Raw genomic sequence first — 19,334 nt, forward strand, 5'->3', positions numbered from 1 at the left:
TGACAGGAAGAATTTTACAAAAGATAATGCAGCATTACAAGATTACATAACCTGTCAATCAATTAAAAGAATGTTTTGCGGAAGGTCTTCGGCCTAGTTTACATTTTTAAATTGGTAACTTAGTCTACTTTTTATAAACAGATTAAGTATAAAAATTACTGGTATATTTCGTTTTCTTCATGTGGGTCTAGATAAATGTGTGTGAGATATATTTTCCCAATATTTACATAACAGTTGAACATGACAATGCTACGTGGGATATCCAAATACGTTAAAACAAAAGGGTGATTAAAAACAATGTGGGTATTCGTTCCTCGGCCATGAAGTAACAAGAATTCCTTTTTTCTAAAGCGGTCTTAACCTATTTTTATTCGGTTTCTTTCATTATACAATTCATTGGAAACTGTCTAAATGAATTAGTGGGGGGATAATGTAACTTACCATAGTTTGATTATTATGATGAAGTTGAATAGTAAGGAAGTTGTCCTTCAACATATCTAACATTGTACAACATCATTCACTTCTTATATACTTATATAATAACAACAACAGGAAAGGTTAGTTTTATGTGAATTTTAGCATTAACTTTTCTTTTCACTTAAGACGTGTCCTTTCTGTCGTTATCTTACAAAATATTCGCTGATAGCACAAAATCTTGCACCATGTACAATTAACAGGAAAATAAATCTATCACAAGGTATCAAAGAGTATAACATTAAACTTTTGTTTTTAATACATTAATGTACCAGTCAATTCAATGAATCATTTTTTTTATTTTGATATTTCACAAAATGAAACCTTCAGACAAATAACACCATGAATTTTATTAAGAATATTATAGAAACGTCTGGTTGTATGGATGATAAAAATACACTTGAGCCGCGCGTTATGGGTTTGCGACCAGCATGGATCCAGACCAGCCTGCGCATCCGCGCAGACTGATCAGAATCCATGCTGTTCGTTTACAAACCCTATTACAAGTAGAGAAACTGATAGCGAACAGCATGGATCCTGATCAGACTGCGCGGCTGCGCAGGCTGGTCTGGATCTATGCTGGTGGCAAACGCATTACGTTGCTTTTGTCATGACGCGGCTCATTTATAGTGTACTTTTTAGCACGATGTACTTACGAATATAATTATGAAAACAAAATTATTCAAATAAAAAAAATAATATGAATTTCTTTTAAAAAATGAATTTCTTTACTATTTCTCTTAAAAGATTATATACGATTTTTCTTCTTATTATAATAGATAGCTCTGTTATCAAAAGTAGAGAAATATCCAGCACAGATCAAGAGCGAAAGTGACTTTATCAAATTCGATATCTTTCGTCTTAGATTGTAAATCGTATGCACTATTTCCAAAGAGTTCACGAACCAGAACCCGGAGCAAACTATTACATATACAAGTAATAAATTAAGGTAAGCGCTAAGAGGATTAAAGAAGACATTGTGAAACAAATAGAGGTACTGATGTTTTGGATAGATGAGAAAAGGCCCCAAGTGTTTTGAAGATATCTTGTATTTATTGCAAAATCAGACTTGCAATTAAATATGTCATGTACCTTTCTTTATTCATTGGTGATTTTCCCCGATAAATATTTAAATAGAATTAATAGTATGCAATTTTGGGCTTTGTGTGGTTTTTATTTTTTATTGGATATAACGTACACAATTTTTTAATTGTGCATGCAAATAAGTTTTAAGGGAGGTAAATCTGCCAATCATTTAGAGCATTGCACATAGTAAGTTATTAACAGTTACCTACCTTTTTAAGAATTCTTTATGCTCGATCTGTCTCAGAAGACCTGATCTCATCATAATACTTTGAAAAGATGGCCGATCAATTGCCCATAATTTACACGCCATCAATGCTGTAAATCAAAATAATGTCAAGGTCAAGTAGAAATCATTACAATATCATATATCTATCTCTAACGTGTTATCATTTAATGTGAAACCATGATATAACGATATATAAATTATGATGAGGTGATAAGATAATAGGTTTTAGACTAATGACTCAGTAGGAGAAATGTAAAAGTACTGTTATCATGAATTTACAGTCTAAACTGTATTAATGATCATCTCCTTTTGGCAGTCACATAACCTAAACGGCGATTTTGTGACGCCCATGACGTAAATCACTCTATTTTATACATCTGTTCAACGGTCACCTGCTGACCACGGTCGACGTCCCGGCCATCTAAAATGTTCCCGAATCTAAATTTCGGTCATCTTAAGCGGTCAGCGCAGGTGAAACGAAACTTTTGTGTATTTTAATTAACTATATCTTAAAGTCCCAAAAGCCTAAAATCAAAATATGAATTGTTTACATAGATTAAGGACCACAATGGAAATAAGAGCTTGCTCTTTTTTGTGTTATCCTTGGTTTTGGGAACATGTCATGGTTTACATAATATATAGTATTTATCCATTTATTTATTTATTTATTCATTTATTTGTAATTGTGTTAATCTATATTGTGTTTGTTTATCATGTAACATGTTTACCTTTATGCCGAAATAAATCTATCTAAATATATCTATCTATCTATTTGCTGGGGCATTCATAAATAGGAAATATGCAAATGATAATTCAGAACAAAAAAGGAAAATCGTATTTTTTGTGCAATTCATACCCTCTTAAACTTTTTTATTCACAAAGATTTATTCTGGAAAAAACGGAGTGAGTCACTGATCTGAAGTTTGGCACACAATTTATTGATCTAGACCTACATCAAATGGAACATAATCCCGAAAGAAAAGTCCATTGCCTACATGTCAAAAATCCTCAGTGGTGTCACTTAAACATTGTACTGACAAAGGCACTGGAGGGAGAGCTAACATACATTGTGTATGTTACAACTGGAACATTTTTGTGCAAATATTTCGTTTCTTCATTCCTTTTTAACTTAATAAGTTCCATGTCCATGATTTCTATTTGTTTATATATACAATTGCCAATTTATTTATATTATATACTATCTTTGATGCGTTAATGATCTCCGCATTAAGAACGAACTCGCTATTATCCAAAGGGAAATAAATGCAACATGCTTACTAGCATTTGTACTGAACAGAGTTACATACCTTTAACACTGGCAGTCCTAGTACAGTTGTATAATATTGCAAGTTCCCCAAATACTTTCTCTGGACCCATCGTACATAATTTGGAATTCCCTTTTGTTACTTCAACTTTGCCCTCTGAAAACAAGAAATTGTGAAAGTACGTGTATCAACAGTGTATTTCTACATATTGTAAAATGTAAACAAAGAGCGAAATGTAATTCATCCTCTATATAGAGTTGTAGTTTACATACTGAGCTCATGTATAGAAATGATTTACATAAATAATCTTTTTTTTTCATATTTATTATCAGTTTTAAACCACTGTTTATAAATAAAGCTCGTGACATTTAACTTCTTGCACGGAAGTTATTGAAGAAACGACAATTATTATATATTTCATTTCCCGGAGCACTAGCAAGAAGAAAATACCGTAAAATATCAATGAATCTAAAGGTATCATTCATGTTTCTGTAAACAATTCGATAATTACGAACAACATGTTGAAATGAATTATTAATTCCTAACATTATCGGGAAATATAACCATATCCTTGAAAACGAATCTGCAAACTTTTATATACATAATGCGTTGTCCAAAGATTAAGCAGGTCACCTTAAATTTTTAATATCATATGTGAGTAGAAAGATTTTATTTATTATCATCAATATTTGTTCTTAACTTTTTCAAAAAAGTTGAGATCATAACATCGTCGGGAAATAGAATGATAAAAAAAGGAATCCCCCCCCCCTTTAAAAAAACAAAAAAAAAAACGACCAGGGATTTCAGCATTTGTTATGTTATTATAGTTGAGATTTTTGCCTGTATTGATATTCATAAATACCTGATATTCCGATCAATATGAGTATATTTGATATGTGCGAAGTCTACTTGACAGAAAGTGTAATAAGTAAAAGACCTGTGCAGCTAGGTATGTAAGTACTCATAGATTCTGACTCATTGATTATTATTTTCTAATACCTATCCGACTCACGTACAAATTTTGGCAAGCATTATAGAAGAGCATTTAAAATCCATTTTTGAATTTTAGAATGGTCAGGATCACAAGCGTGTCGGTATGTAACAAGAAATATTGTTGAAAAAATACTGGTGTAGTTTACTTGTTTAACAAGTGAAAGTTGGGTGAAAAATTGTTACAACACTTCAAGAGAAAATGTGTTTCTTCCTTCCGCAAAATAAATAAAGGAATACAAATGTATGCCAAAAAAGAACTAATTAAGGCAGAAGAAGATTCACGAAGTGTCATTATATACTAAATGTTGTTTTATAGCTACATTTAGTTTCAATGTAACCGTTATTTAGAAAGAATTTGAACACAAGCGAGGCATCTTTTATAATAGGACCTCTACTGAGGTAAAAACTCCCTTAAACAGTTTAAAATTGTTACATAAATAAAATAAAGCACAAATGGACAAAACTGGAGAGGATAAAGAAATAAGTCCAGAATCAAATTTGTTTATTGATATTTGTGATATTCTAAGCCCGTTTAGAGTAAATTTAGATACCGATTATTATTTGTGGACCAATTTGGACAATAAAAATTATGGTTTTGGAAACACGGAGTAGGGGAATGTTCTGAATTTTTGCACACAAGTTATCGCTCCTGACCTATTAATACAAAATTTTAATTGTTACACAAATCCCGGAAAAATATGTTCAGTCCCATCATGCGGAGTCCCTTTACGTTGGCTAATGTACAATATACATTGACAATTAAGCTATTGTTAATTTCATTAATTAGATATACTAACGCTTACTTCTCTTTTAAACGTGCTTGATGTTTTAAAAATTATATAATACATAATAATTCACTCAGTAATCTATTCATTATTCCTAAGGGAAAGGTTTTAAATACTGTTTAAATTGAAAAAAAGGGGAAACTTTCTGTTTTAGGGTTTTTTGTAAGGTACTGCTGTTACCTTTTTAAATTTTAAAACTAGTTTTAAAACCCGTCTAGCAATTAAGAAGAAAATTACTTCTTATTCCCTTTTATCCCCCCCTTTCAGAATTCCCGTAAAATAACAAAACGGAAGGGAATTTTAAAAATATAAAAAATAAGGGAAAAAAAAAGAATTTAATTTCCCAAATGAATTTAGCTTTTGGTTTATAGCAGAAGAAAGGTGCCGTAACTAGACAATCCCGGGTTTTTGTCTGACCCAAAGAGTCAATTTTAAAAATTTCTGAATTTAATTAAAAATTTAAAATTTTTTTTTGATTTGCCCGTACAAAATTTCTTACAAGTGTCTTCCAAATTTTTTTTGCTTCAAACATGCCCCGGGAAACGTAGTTTTCCTCGGAAAAAACAGATTTCAGATTTTTCTTCAATTTTAATCTCAGCTGAAAAGTATACATATCAGGTTAATTTCTAATTATCTATTTCACTTCATGAACTGTCAGCTATGAGATTTGATTTATTCAAGACATAAACATGTTCCAAATTATCAATACGTTAAGTGTATTTCTTCGTACGTTTGCTTGTTAAGACACGGTAGCAAACAAACACCGTGACACTATCTATAATTTTATCTTCAATATTTCAATTAAAACATGTATACATATGACAGATATAACGGTTATTCGTCCTCAAATAATCTTACAACCATCAGCATGGAGTTTATAGAAGAAGAAAGCAAGATTCTCTTGTTTTCGACAGGATATCAACTGGTAGATGAAGTGGCACTGACCCCAAACCAAGGTCAACGTCATGGTCCTCTTTGTTTAGCCACATAAACTTTAATAAAGAAATCAACTGCATGTGCACCTAAGTGAGTGAGTGAGTTGGTGAGTGAATGAATGAGTGAGTGAGTGAGTTGGTGAGTGAGTGAGTTGGTGAGTGAGTGAGTTGGTGAGTGAGTTGAGTGAGTGAGTTTGGTGAGTGAGTGAGTTTGGTGAAGTGAGTGAGTTGGTGAGTGAGTGAGTTGGTTAGTGAGTGAGTGAGTTGGTGAGTGAGTGAGTTGGTGAGTGAGTGAGTTGGTGAGTGAGTGAGTTGGTTAGTGAGTGAGTTGGTTAGTGAGTGAGTTGGTGAGTGAGTGAGTGAGTGAGTGAGTGCAAACATTATGATTGAAGAATTGAATGATTTTATCATTAAGCCACTGCACATAATAAGATCTAAATTAAATGTAGAGTTATTAAAGCAAGACATACAGTTACTTTCCTCAATGAATAAACAAAATTGTATCTATCTTAACAAACATCTTCATTGGAAATGAACATGGTAAGGCTACAATTTTCTTGTCCTGAAATCAGTTCATCTTAAACAGAAGTGGTAAAGAATGTATTAAAAGGTAATTATATTTCAAATGAAAAATGTTAAAAAGTACGATTCAATGCAGGTGTTCTCGTTTATCTAAATCGCTAACACGAGTGGAATTTTATAATTTGACGCCTAATCTACATTCAAGCATTCACCGTACACAGTTTTTCATGATCTCTCATCTATAATATCAGCAGTATTTTTTATTTCATTTTTTTTAAGATCGGCAGTGAAAATACGCTAGAATATCACAAAACTGGGTGTAACGCCCTACGATAATATATTATGATCCTCTAAAAACAAATTTTATTTAAATATATGAAAGAATAGTAAGTAACCAGTGGCAACATGGCCTCAGTGGCAACATGGCCTCGACTTTGAGATAAAAATGAGATGATTACATAATTATTCTGAATAAGATAACAATTGCATGTGACTATATTTAAGTGGACAACTGTAGCATACAATTTGACAGATGTGTTTATGACTTTATACAAAATGGGGGGAGAGAAGAAAAATAACCAGGCTTGCTTGCAATCCCCCATTACATATCTCATTATTTTACCTTCATATTAAAGTGACATTATGACCATCCAAGTGTACAGGTTAAAGTAAAAAATAACTTTTATTTTGTCCATAATTGTTTTGCTATCAACTACAACATTCGATTAGGCCCCATGCTGTCCCGTCCGTCTCCACTAACCTATTATCAAAGTTGTCTATCCTAAGAGTGACAAAACAGCGTGCAATTTGTGAGATCCATATCTTAATATGTTACGCTGCAAAAAATTTTACATAGGATATTTGTTTAAATACACTTCTTAAATTATTTTGTTTACATTTACTTGATAAAAAAGAGTGGGACAGTCTTTTTAATGTTTCTTAGGCATAGTTATAATTCAATCCCTGCTTATTTAACAATTATCAGTTATATTTTTATCCTTCCACATATAACTATAATAATTATTCAATACTTCAATCTTTTGAAATTTTGTCATAACCATGACTACGGGGAAAACATTTAGCATAATGTTAACTTTTCACTAATGTTATTGTACCCTTCAATTAGCCGCCGACAATTAATTATTACACCCATGACTAGTAAGTTAGTACTAGAAAAGTCGGAAATGTTCATTCCAGCGAAGATTTAACAGAAACTGTTCGTTTAAGAGCCATTTCTTCTCTCTCGGTTTTGGTCAGCATTTAGTCTTTAACAATGCTGCATCATTGCGGTGTCTTCATATTAAATGTGGCAACAAAAGATAAGACAAACACATTTGATAAGTAAATAAATAAACCAAACCCATCGTGTGTAAGCTATAAACAGTATTTTCAGAAAGCACCAAGACAATGTTTTGTCGACCATAACTATTTAAAACAGTAATATTTCTCGTCTCACACATTACGTAATTCTATCATTGGTTTATTACATGGAAATTGTCCGATTAACGAGGTAAACGACCTTTTATCACAATGATTTGGCGGGAAATATCAATAATCAATACTGCTTAATTTTTAATACGTGCTTTATAACAAATATCGTTATCAGTTATTATGTTGATTGAGATTATATAATATTTGGATGTCAAAACATTTTACACCCGCTGCATCACCTATAAAATGTGCAGGTATATTTTATGATCGTAAAATATACGAATATTTATAAATATCAGTTAGCATTCTGCTAAAACAATGCTTTGTCTACGGACAAATGTTTAACATTAAATTTTTTACTTTTTTTATTTTCGCACAAAACATTTACATAAAACACGAATTGGCATGTTTCTACGGAATGGCGCCTCAACAAAATCGAAGTTCTAAAAATGTTTACGAGTACAGCTGCAGATGAAATAAACATAATGTTGAAAGACAACAATGAATTATTTATTGTTATATGTGTTTACCAGTAGTATCCTTGTCATTGTCAATATTGTGTAATGTTTGATGCCAAATAGGGTTTATTTCAAAAAAGTAAAATCCAAATGGGACTCAAAGATGTCCAGTAAGGTATAATACAAATGTACTGTAAATTCTGTATCAGACAAATGTGTGGTTACTATTTTACACAGAATTTATTTTTGTTTAAACTGTGTTGGAAGCTATAAGCTATAAACTCTCGGATTTGTTCCTGGAACCAATCAGTAAAAAGCAATGTATAGTTTCTTGATCAATGAAACAACAGAATGCTCTTGACGGGTAGTGCCAACGAAGTCAGCAGTCCTTAGATTACTAGTCCGAAGAATGAACCAACCACTCGCCTATGCCGCCCCACATGCGATTATTATTAATTACAAGGCAAAGTCTTGAGTCGAGTAACTGACACGACGTACTTTACATAAGAGTTGCATGCACTTTATATTAAACTTGATTTATCTTGTTTTCTAGTTTGTGTAAGATGATGATACTGGTTATATTTTATTTATTTCATCGAGAAACTTGTAATATGTTTTTTTCCTTTCAACTGATTAATTTGATGAAATGTGCAATTGTATTATTTGTCTTTTTAATTATGAATTTGTAAATTTCTTGTATTTTTCATTGTCTGTAGGCGGGTTTGTATGTTTCCCGGAAAGGAGGACAAGCGGCAAGTGGTTTTAATTAAATCCCGGTTACACAGTAATAATTTTTAACTTGAAATATTGAATTAAGAATAAGTAGTTTATTCATCACAATTACACAATAGTTTATTTATTTATTTTGTAAAAATAAGTTGCCATGCAATTTAGGTTTAAGACATTTAGGTACTTTGGAGACTCTTTTCACGTAGTTGTATAAAACACTGTGGTGCCAGCTCTACAAAGAAATTGTAAATTCGTGCGTTTGTATGCTTTGTTTTAATACTTTGGTCTTCAGTCTTAAGCTTATATAAATCGTTGAGGGTAAACTATAGCGCCCTATCTACATCCAATCTAGGTAACTCCCTTCGGAGCTCACTAAATAAACCCTTGAATTAATATTCCCAAATGTACAAGTTCTGGGTTTAATTGATTTCAAAAGTTTTTTTTACTGCATCTGTAATCTGATGTTACTTTATTTTGCAATTAGTTTAAATTTTCGCCTTTATTTTCAAAAAGGAGGAATACATGTATTTCGAATTTCATCAGCAGTGTTTTGAATGCTCACAGTATGCGTTGTTTATTGATAAATTTCTCGAATTACCGAACAATCTTCAAGATTTTCCACAAGTATTCAATCATTCTATCTATCCAATGAATTGTGCACCTTTTAAATGTTAGAGTAGAATCTTGATTTTAATAAAGAAAAAAGTCCATCCAGCAGGGCTACATGGGTTGAGGGAAAAAGAAATATCAGTAGGGTTCAGACTTATCATATTCGTATTTCATGTTGAAGTATAGGATAAAAAATATTCAGTATTATCCTACATGTATTTAAGTCTAAACTTAAACTACTAAACGTAAAGGGTAAAAAGGTTAATATAAGACAAAATATCAAAGGAATCTTCATTTACCTAATAAATAACATTGAACAATATGAAATATGATTGGATTAAAGTGAATCATCTTTCCATTGGTTTGAGAACAATCACGTTTTATTCAGTCTCCGTCGTTTACAAGATTTTCTGTTGCGCTCTTGTTCACGATCGACACTTTTTATTATTATATGCATAAGATAAAACAAGTGCCAAACTTTAAGCATATATAAAATAATTATAGAAAATAAGAATCCCTAAAGAAAGCCGCCCAACACGGCAAAATTGCAAATGTTGCAGGCTCGGTTTGATACTTTAAATGCATCATAGATACTAACTGGCTAATATTTGTAATTTCAATATCAGCGATATGCAACTTATGCATTTAAAATTAATCTAAAATTAGCGAAACTGATAATTATTAAGAACAGATATTTGATTATGCACTGGCCTTCTGTCAATGATATAGTAAAAATAATAACAAAAATATTGTTGATATGACATGTGGGCAAAAGGAGAAAAGGCCTAGCATTAAATAAGATTTAAGTAATCTGGTAACATTTTTGAGAAACAGGTATGCTTATGTCCCTTAAACGTGATTGATGTTTTGAAAATTACATTATACATAATAATTCAATCAGTAATTTATTCATTAATCCCGAAGGGAAAGAGGTGAAACACTTTTTATGTCGTAAGAAGGAATCTTTTTCTATAGGTACTGCTGTCTTTTTCTAAATTTAGTTCAATTCTAGTAACTTTTATTGTAAAACTAGTTAAAACCAGTGTAGCATGAAGTAAATATACTTCTAAGTCATATATCCCCTTCTTTTCAGAATTCAGTAGTTAACAAAACGGATGGAATTAAAGATATAAACATAAGAAAAGAAAAGAATGATCCAAATGAATTCAGCTTGGATTGGTAAAGATAAGACAAACATATTTGATAAGTAAATAAATAAACCAAACACATCGTGTGTAAGCTATAAACAGCATGTTTCAGAAAGTACAAAGACAATGTTTTGTCGACCATAACTATTTGAAACAGTAATATTTCTCGTCTCACACATTCCGTAATTCCATCATTGGTTAATTACATGGAAAATTGTCCGATTAACGAGGGAGACGACCTTTTATCATAATGAATTGGCGGGAAATATCAATAATCAATACTGTTTAATTTTTAATACGTGCTTTATAACAAATATCGTTATCAGTAATTATGTTGATAGAGATTATATAATATTTGGATGTCAAAATATTTTACACCCGCTGCGCATCACCTATAAAATCTGCAGGTAGATTTTATGATCGTAAAATATACGAATATTTTTAAATATCAGATAGCATTCCGCTAAAACAATGTTTTGTCTATGGACAAATGTTTAACATTAAATTTTTACTTTTTCTTCATTTTCGAGCTAAAAATTTAGATAAAACACGAATTGGCATGTTAATACGGAATGACTCCTCAACAAAATCGAAGATCTAAAAATGTTTACGAGTACAGCTGCAGTTAGAATAAACATAAAGTTGAAAAACAACAATGAATTATTTATTGTTATATGTTTATACCAGTAGTATCATTGTCATTGTCAATATTGTGTAATGTTTGATGCCAAATAGAGTTTATTTCAAAATAGCAAAATCCAAATGGGACTCAAAGATGCCCAATAAGGTATAATACAGATGTACTGTAAATTCTGTATCAGACAAATGTCTGATTACTACTTTACACAGAATTTATTTTTGTTTAAACTGACTTGGAAGCTATAAGCTATAAACTCTCGGATTCATGGAACCAATCAGTACAAAGCAATGTATAGTTTCTTGATCAATGAAACAACGGAATGCTCTTGACGGGTAGTGCCAACGAAGTCAGCAGTCCTTAGATTACTAGTCCGAAGAATGAAGCAACCACTCGCCTATGCCGCCCCACATGCGATTATTATTAATTACAAGGCAAAGTCTTGAGTCGAGTAACTGACACGACGTACTTTACATAAGAGTTGCATGCACTTTATATTAAACTTGATTTATCTTGTTTTCTAGTTTGTGTAAGATGATGATACTGGTTATATTTTATTTATTTCATCGAGAAACTTGTAATATGTTTTTCCTTTCAACTGATTAATTTGATGAAATGTGTAATTGTATTATTTGTCTTTTAACTATGAATAGTAAATCTCTTGTATTTTTCATTGTCGGGTCTGTATGTTTCCCGGAAAGGAGGACAAGTGGCAGTTGGTTTTAATTTAATCCCCGGTTACACAGTAATAATTTTACCTTGAATTATTGAATTAAGAATAAGTAGTTTATTCATCACAATTACTCAATAGTTTATTTATTCATTTATTTTGTAAAAATAAGTTGCCATACAATTTAGGTTTATGACTTTAGTTACTTTAAAGACTCTTTTCACGTAGTCTTATAAAACATTGTGGTGCCAGTCCTACTAAGCAAGTGTAAGTTCGTGCGTTTGTATGCTTTGTTTTAATACTTTGGTCTTACGTCTTAAGCTTTGTATAATTCGTTGAGGATAAAATATAGCGCCCTATCTACATCCGATCTAGGTAAACTCCCTTCGCACCACACTAAATGCTCTTAAGTTAATATTCCTAAATGTACAAGTTCTGGGTTAAATTGATTTCAAAAGTTTTTTCTGCATCTGTAACCTAATGTTACTTTATCTTGCAATCATTTTTTATTTTCGCCTTCATTTTCGACAAGGAAGATATTTCGATTTTCATCAGCAGTGTTTTGATTGCTCACAGTGTGCGTTGTTAATTGAGAAATTTCTCGAATTACCGAACAATCTTCAAGATATTCCACAAGTGTTTAATCATTCTATCTATCCAATGAATTGTGCACCTTTTAACGGTTAGAGCAGACTCTTGATTTTATGAAGAAAAAAAGTCCATCCAGCCGAGCTACATGGGTTGAGGGAAAAAGAAATATAATTAGGGTTTAGACTTCGTATTTCATTTTGAAGTACAGGATGAAAATATTCAGTATACCCTACATGTTTTTAAGCCTAAACTTCAACTAATGAACGTAAATGTAAAAAGGTTAATATAAGACAAAAGACCAAAGGAATCTTCATTTACCTAAATAAATTTCATTGAACAATATGAAATATGATTGGATTTAAGTGAATCATCTTTCCATTGATTTGACAATAATCACGTTTTATTCAGTCTCAATCGTTTACAAGACTTTCTGTTGCGCTCTTGTTCACGTTCGACACTTTTAATTAGTATATGCATAAGATAAAACAAGTGCCAAACTTTAAGCATATATGAAATATAGAAAATAATAATCCCCAAAGAAAGCCCAACACGGCAACATTGCAAATGTTGCAGGTTCGGTTTGATACTTTAAATGCATCATAGATACTACATGGCTCATTATTGTAATTTCAATAGCACCGATATGCAACTTATTCATTTAAAATTAAACTAAAATTAGCGAAACTGATAATTATTAAGAACAAATATTTGATTAACAAATATTTGATTATGCACTGGCCTTCTGTCAATGATTTAGTAAATAATAATAACAAAAAATATTGTTGATTTGATTTGTGGGCAAAAGGAGAAAAGGCCTAGCATTAAGTAAGCTTTAAGTAATCTGGTAACATTTTTGAGAAACAGGTATGCTTATGTCCCTCAAACGTGATTGATGTTTTGGAAATTATATTATACATAATAATTCAATCAGTAATTTTTTCATTAAAGCTACATTAAATAAATATGTAAAAATATTTTGCCGTCAGCATAAAAATCAAACTTTCTACAGTTTCATCAACCTGTTAAATAGTTTTGTTGTAAATCTCATCAAATATTGTTCATAAATAAGGATTTTAAACGGGAAACCTCACGGTAACACTAAAGTTCGTATACGAATTTTAACATGTAAATGAAGACTATAATCAGCTCGTGTATGCGCTACGTCACAGTTTTATAGTTGCTATCCGGAACACAGCAAATGTGATATTTTCTTGTGCAAACACACGTCAACCGTTTTAGCTTCACGGTGCACTAAACCTGGGTTCAGTAAAAGTAATCATCTCGTAAAAAGATTATATTTGTATGAAAACATCCGTTACAATGCGGAAATATACCGTTAAATTAGGACTGCTACTTATAGTCATGTTTGTTGATTAAATATTTATGTACGGATGATCCGAAGGTGGAGTTTCTCATGCAAACAGAAATTGTACTTCCCATTTCGCCACAATGAGGTTACCCATTTTTATGCTAATAAAACTCATTTTGGTTGCTGGACACCAAAATAAGACCTGGAGTCGATATAAAACCCAATTCATTAATGATATTTCGCTATTTAGTTTTTTATGAAATTTATTAAATGTAACTTTAATCCCGAAGGGAAAGAGGTGAAACACTTTTTATGTCGTAAGAAGGAATTTTTTTCTAAAGGTACTGCTGTCTTTTTCTATATGTAACTTTTATTGTAAAACTAGTTAAAACCCGTATAGCATGAAGTAAATATACTTCTAAGTCATAACAAAACGGATGGACTTAAAGATATAAACATAAGAAAAGAAAAGAATGATCCAAATGAATTCAGCTTGGTTTGGTATAGCAGATAGAAAGGTGCCTGTAACTAGACAATCCGATTTTTGTTTGACATTGAGTCAATTAAAATTGCTGAATGATTAAATTTTAATTGACATGATAGCAGTACAAATTGCTTACAAGTTGTCTACAATAGTGTTTTGCTTCAAACATGCAGAACCGTATTTTTACCTCGAAATACAGATTCAGTTTTTTTCTTCAATTTTAATCTCAGCTGAAAGTATACATACAGGTTAATTTCTAATTATCTATTTCACTTCATGAACTGTCAGCTATGAGATTTGATTTATTCAAGACATAAACATGTTCCAAATTATCAATACGTTAAAGTTACATTTAATAAATTTCATAAAAACAGAAAAAGCGATATTTCATTAATAAATTAGGTTTCACATCTGCGGATGTTTCAAAATTCAAAAATGTACTATTTCACGTTTAAATGTTGAATTCTGCTTAAGCCGGTGCTAGGGGGCGTGGAGGGTAACTTGCACTTTCCAGTACCGTCCATGAACAGGCTCAATCAAACCGAGCCTGCAACATTTTCAATTTTGCCGTGTTTGGCTTCTTTAGGGATTCTGTATTTATCTATTTCATATCGACTCCAGGTCTTATTTTGGTGTCCAGACAACCAAAATAAGTTTTATGAGCATACAAATGTGCAAACTCATTGTGGCGAATTCGGAAGTACAATTTTTGTTTGCACGAGAAACTCCGCCTTAAGATCATTCAATGTTATATCAACTAACATGACTATAAGTAGCAGTCCTAATTTAACGGTATATTTCCGCATTGTAACGGGTATTTTCATACAAATTTAATCTTTATGAGATGATATTTTTTTCTGAACCTTGTGCACCGTGAGGCTTCAACGGTGAAATTGTATTTGCACAAGAAAATCTTATATTTGCTGTGTTCGGATAGCAACTATAACACCGTGACGTAGCGCATACACGAGCTTATTATAGTCTTCATTTGCATGTTAAAATTCGTATACGAACTTTAGTGTTACCGTGGGGTTTTCCATTTAAAATTCTTATTTATGAACAGTATTTGATGAGATTTAAAACGATACTGTTAAAAATGTTATTGAAACTGTAGAATGCTTGGTTTTTAGGCCGACAGCAAAAATATTTTTACATATTTATTTAATGTAGCTTTAAGTGTTTTTCTTTGTACGTTTTCTTGTTAAGACACGGTAGCAAACAAACACCGTGACAATATCTATAATTTTATCTTCTATATTTCAATTAAAGATATACTATGCTCATCTTTGAGTAAAATATTTCAATCAAAGAAATTTGTTAAAACCTATGAAATCCTTACTGAATATTTCTAATTTGAGTAAAAAAAAAGATATAACTATGCATTGGAAGTCGCGTTCCTTTTTACAGGATAAGTAAAGTTGGTCTTTTTCTTAAAAAAATGCCAGTTTTTTAACGTCACTATATATTCATAGTGTGACCACTTATAGTGTGTAGAGTTTTACACATGAAATATCTACTTTGTGTGAAGTCAAAACATGTTAAATTTTATATGTACAGAGAGACTGTGTAGTAATTACCAATAATTCCTGATCATAGTATATCTTTAAAACATGTATACATATGACAGATATAACGGTTATTCGAGGACCTCGAATAATCTTACAACCATCAGAAGAAGAAGGAAAGCAAGCTTTTTTGTTTTCGACAAATATAACTGGTAAAAGTGGAAAGGAAAACCAAAACTGAGCATGGCCTTTTTTGGTCCCAAATTTAATAAAATACCACCCGTGCTTCAGTGAGTGAGTGAGTGAGTGGTGAGTGCAACTTGACGTTTTTTATAAGGCTTTTGCACATAAAGGGCTAATTAAGTTATTAAAGGGGAAAAAAAACTCGAAAAAAAAAATGTTTTATTTACAAAATTTCATAGAAAGAAATGGGAAGGGAATTTTTTTTTCCCGAAAAAGTTATTTATACAAAATATGGATCAGAAAGGGAAAAGAAAGGTTAAAAAAATAAATTATATTTAAAAGAAAAATGTTAAAAGTACATTTTAAAGAGGTGTTTCCCCTTTATTAAATTTGTTAAACCCAGTGGAATTTGATAATTTCAGTCTTTCTACTTCAAACGTTCACCTTTTCACAGTTTTTTCTATAATATCAGCAGTATTTTTTATATTTCTGTCATTTTTTAAGATCGGCAGTGAAAAATACGCTAGAATATCACAAAAACTTTGGTGTAACGCCCTACGATAATATATTATGTTCTCTTAAAACAAATTTGATTTAGATATATGAAAGAATAGTAAGTAACCAGTTGCAACATGGCCTCGACTAAGAGATAGAAATGAGATAAATACATATCCTGAGCTAGATAACATTTGCATGTGACGATATTTTAGTTATACAAACTGAGAGATAACTTTTTTATTTCGCCATAATAGTTATGCCCCCGCTACAACTTAGGGATATTTAAGATAAGGTCATGCTCTCCGTCCGCCCCATTGACCTATTATCAAGTTGCCTATTCTAAGAATAACAAAAACAATGGGATTTGTGAGCATCCGTGTCCTATGATTTCAATTTCAAAAGATGACAGTATATTTGTTTTAATTTTTCTTCATTATTTATTGGTAACATTTACTTGATTAAAAGGCAGGTTTATTATTCAGCCTTGTTATTTAATATTATCAGTTATGTTTCTATCCTTGACATATAAATTTATCAATTATCCAATACTCAATCTTTTGAAATTCTTTTCATGGAATGGCACGGAAGTGTCACATTGAAGGTTCCATGATAACCGCCGTATGAACACATCTGCGGATGTTTCAAAATTCAAAATTTTACTATTTCATGTTTAGATGTTGAATTCTGCTTAAGCCGGTGCTAGGGGGCGTGGACGGTAGTTTGCACTTGACAATACCGTCCATGAACAGGCTCAATCAAACCGAGCCTGCAACATTTTCAATTTTGCCGTGTTGGGCTTTCTTTAGGGATTCTGTATTCATCTATTTTATGATCACATCCGTGTTATTTGTGCCGTGTGGCGGCTGTAAAAAGTCTCCCCGTACATTTAATCAATGATGTTATATTTTCGATCCTTGAAGGTCGTTCAGCACGACATTATTGTTGTGCTTGTGGTATTTTTAGTTTCAACTTTTCAGCATTTTCTAGTTGGGTGGTTCCAATATTCCTACTTGAATAATGTTGAATCACCCTTAGGATATGTTGCCTGCTTTTTAAATTTGTCTTTTGACGTCTTATCTGTGATACGCAGGCTTCATAACCTCTGATCCCCTTTCAAAATTCCATTTTATTTAGTTCCGCCCATTGTTTTCTCGTTTAGGGCACACGCTTTTTATTACTTGGGGACCATACGCCGCTTTTCATGGAATGGCACGGAAGTGTCACATTGAAGGTTCCATGATAACCGCCGTATATGAACACATCTGCGGATGTTTCAAAATTCAAAATTTTACTATTTCATGTTTAGATGTTGAATTCTGCTTAAGCCGGTGCTAGGGGGCGTGGACGGTAACTTGCACTTGACAGTACCGTCCATGAACAGGCTCAATCAAACCGAGCCTGCAACATTTTCAATTTTGCCGTGTTGGGCTTTCTTTAGGGATTCTGTATTCATCTATTTTATGATCACATCCGTGTTATTTGTGCCGTGTGGCGGCTGTAAAAAGTCTCCCCGTACATTTAATCAATGATGTTATATTTTCGATCCTTGAAGGTCGTTCAGCACGACATTATTGTTGTGCTTGTGGTATTTTTAGTTTCAACTTTTCAGCATTTTCTAGTTGGGTGGTTCCAATATTCCTACTTGAATAATGTTGAATCACCCTTAGGATATGTTGCCTGCTTTTTAAATTTGTCTTTTGACGTCTTATCTGTGATACGCAGGCTTCATAACCTCTGATCCCCTTTCAAAATTCCATTTTATTTAGTTCCGCCCATTGTTTTCTCGTTTAGGGCACACGCTTTTTATTACTTGGGGACCATACGCCGCTTTTCATGGAATGGCACGGAAGTGTCACATTGAAGGTTCCATGATAACCGCCGTATGAACACATCTGCGGATGTTTCAAAATTCAAAATTTTACTATTTCATGTTTAGATGTTGAATTCTGCTTAAGCCGGTGCTAGGGGCGTGGACGGTAGTTTGCACTTGACAATACCGTCCATGAACAGGCTCAATCAAACCGAGCCTGCAACATTTTCAATTTTGCCGTGTTGGGCTTTCTTTAGGGATTCTGTATTCATCTATTTTATGATCACATCCGTGTTATTTGTGCCGTGTGGCGGCTGTAAAAAGTCTCCCCGTACATTTAATCAATGATGTTATATTTTCGATCCTTGAAGGTCGTTCAGCACGACATTATTGTTGTGCTTGTGGTATTTTTAGTTTCAACTTTTCAGCATTTTCTAGTTGGGTGGTTCCAATATTCCTACTTGAATAATGTTGAATCACCCTTAGGATATGTTGCCTGCTTTTTAAATTTGTCTTTTGACGTCTTATCTGTGATACGCAGGCTTCATAACCTCTGATCCCCTTTCAAAATTCCATTTTATTTAGTTCCGCCCATTGTTTTCTCGTTTAGGGCACACGCTTTTTATTACTTGGGGACCATACGCCGCTTTTCATGGAATGGCACGGAAGTGTCACATTGAAGGTTCCATGATAACCGCCGTATGAACACATCTGCGGATGTTTCAAAATTCAAAATTTTACTATTTCATGTTTAGATGTTGAATTCTGCTTAAGCCGGTGCTAGGGGGCGTGGACGGTAGTTTGCACTTGACAATACCGTCCATGAACAGGCTCAATCAAACCGAGCCTGCAACATTTTCAATTTTGCCGTGTTGGGCTTTCTTTAGGGATTCTGTATTCATCTATTTTACTGTTTCAACTCACCATGACTTCGGAAACATGTCATTTTCAGTATAATTGTTGCATTTCAATATCCGCGACTATAG

General features: G+C 32.3%; 1 protein-coding gene across 1 annotated transcript in view; it reads right to left on the bottom strand.

The window, feature by feature from the left end:
- LOC132733967 (cGMP-dependent protein kinase 1-like) overlaps positions 1 to 19,334 on the bottom strand; it is an 84,071-nt gene that overhangs the window by 42,010 nt on the left and 22,727 nt on the right. Inside the window, exons 3-4 of the mRNA XM_060720664.1 lie at positions 3,094 to 3,207; positions 1,770 to 1,875 (exon numbers count right to left, since the gene is read on the bottom strand). Of these exons, the coding sequence (XP_060576647.1) occupies positions 1,770 to 1,875; positions 3,094 to 3,207 (220 nt within the window). The remainder of the gene's footprint in view (positions 1 to 1,769; positions 1,876 to 3,093; positions 3,208 to 19,334) is intronic.

The sequence above is a fragment of the Ruditapes philippinarum genome, unplaced genomic scaffold, assembly GCF_026571515.1.
Source record: "Ruditapes philippinarum isolate M1 unplaced genomic scaffold, ASM2657151v2 ctg36_1_1_1_1, whole genome shotgun sequence".
NCBI classification, from domain to species: Eukaryota; Metazoa; Mollusca; class Bivalvia; order Venerida; family Veneridae; genus Ruditapes; species Ruditapes philippinarum.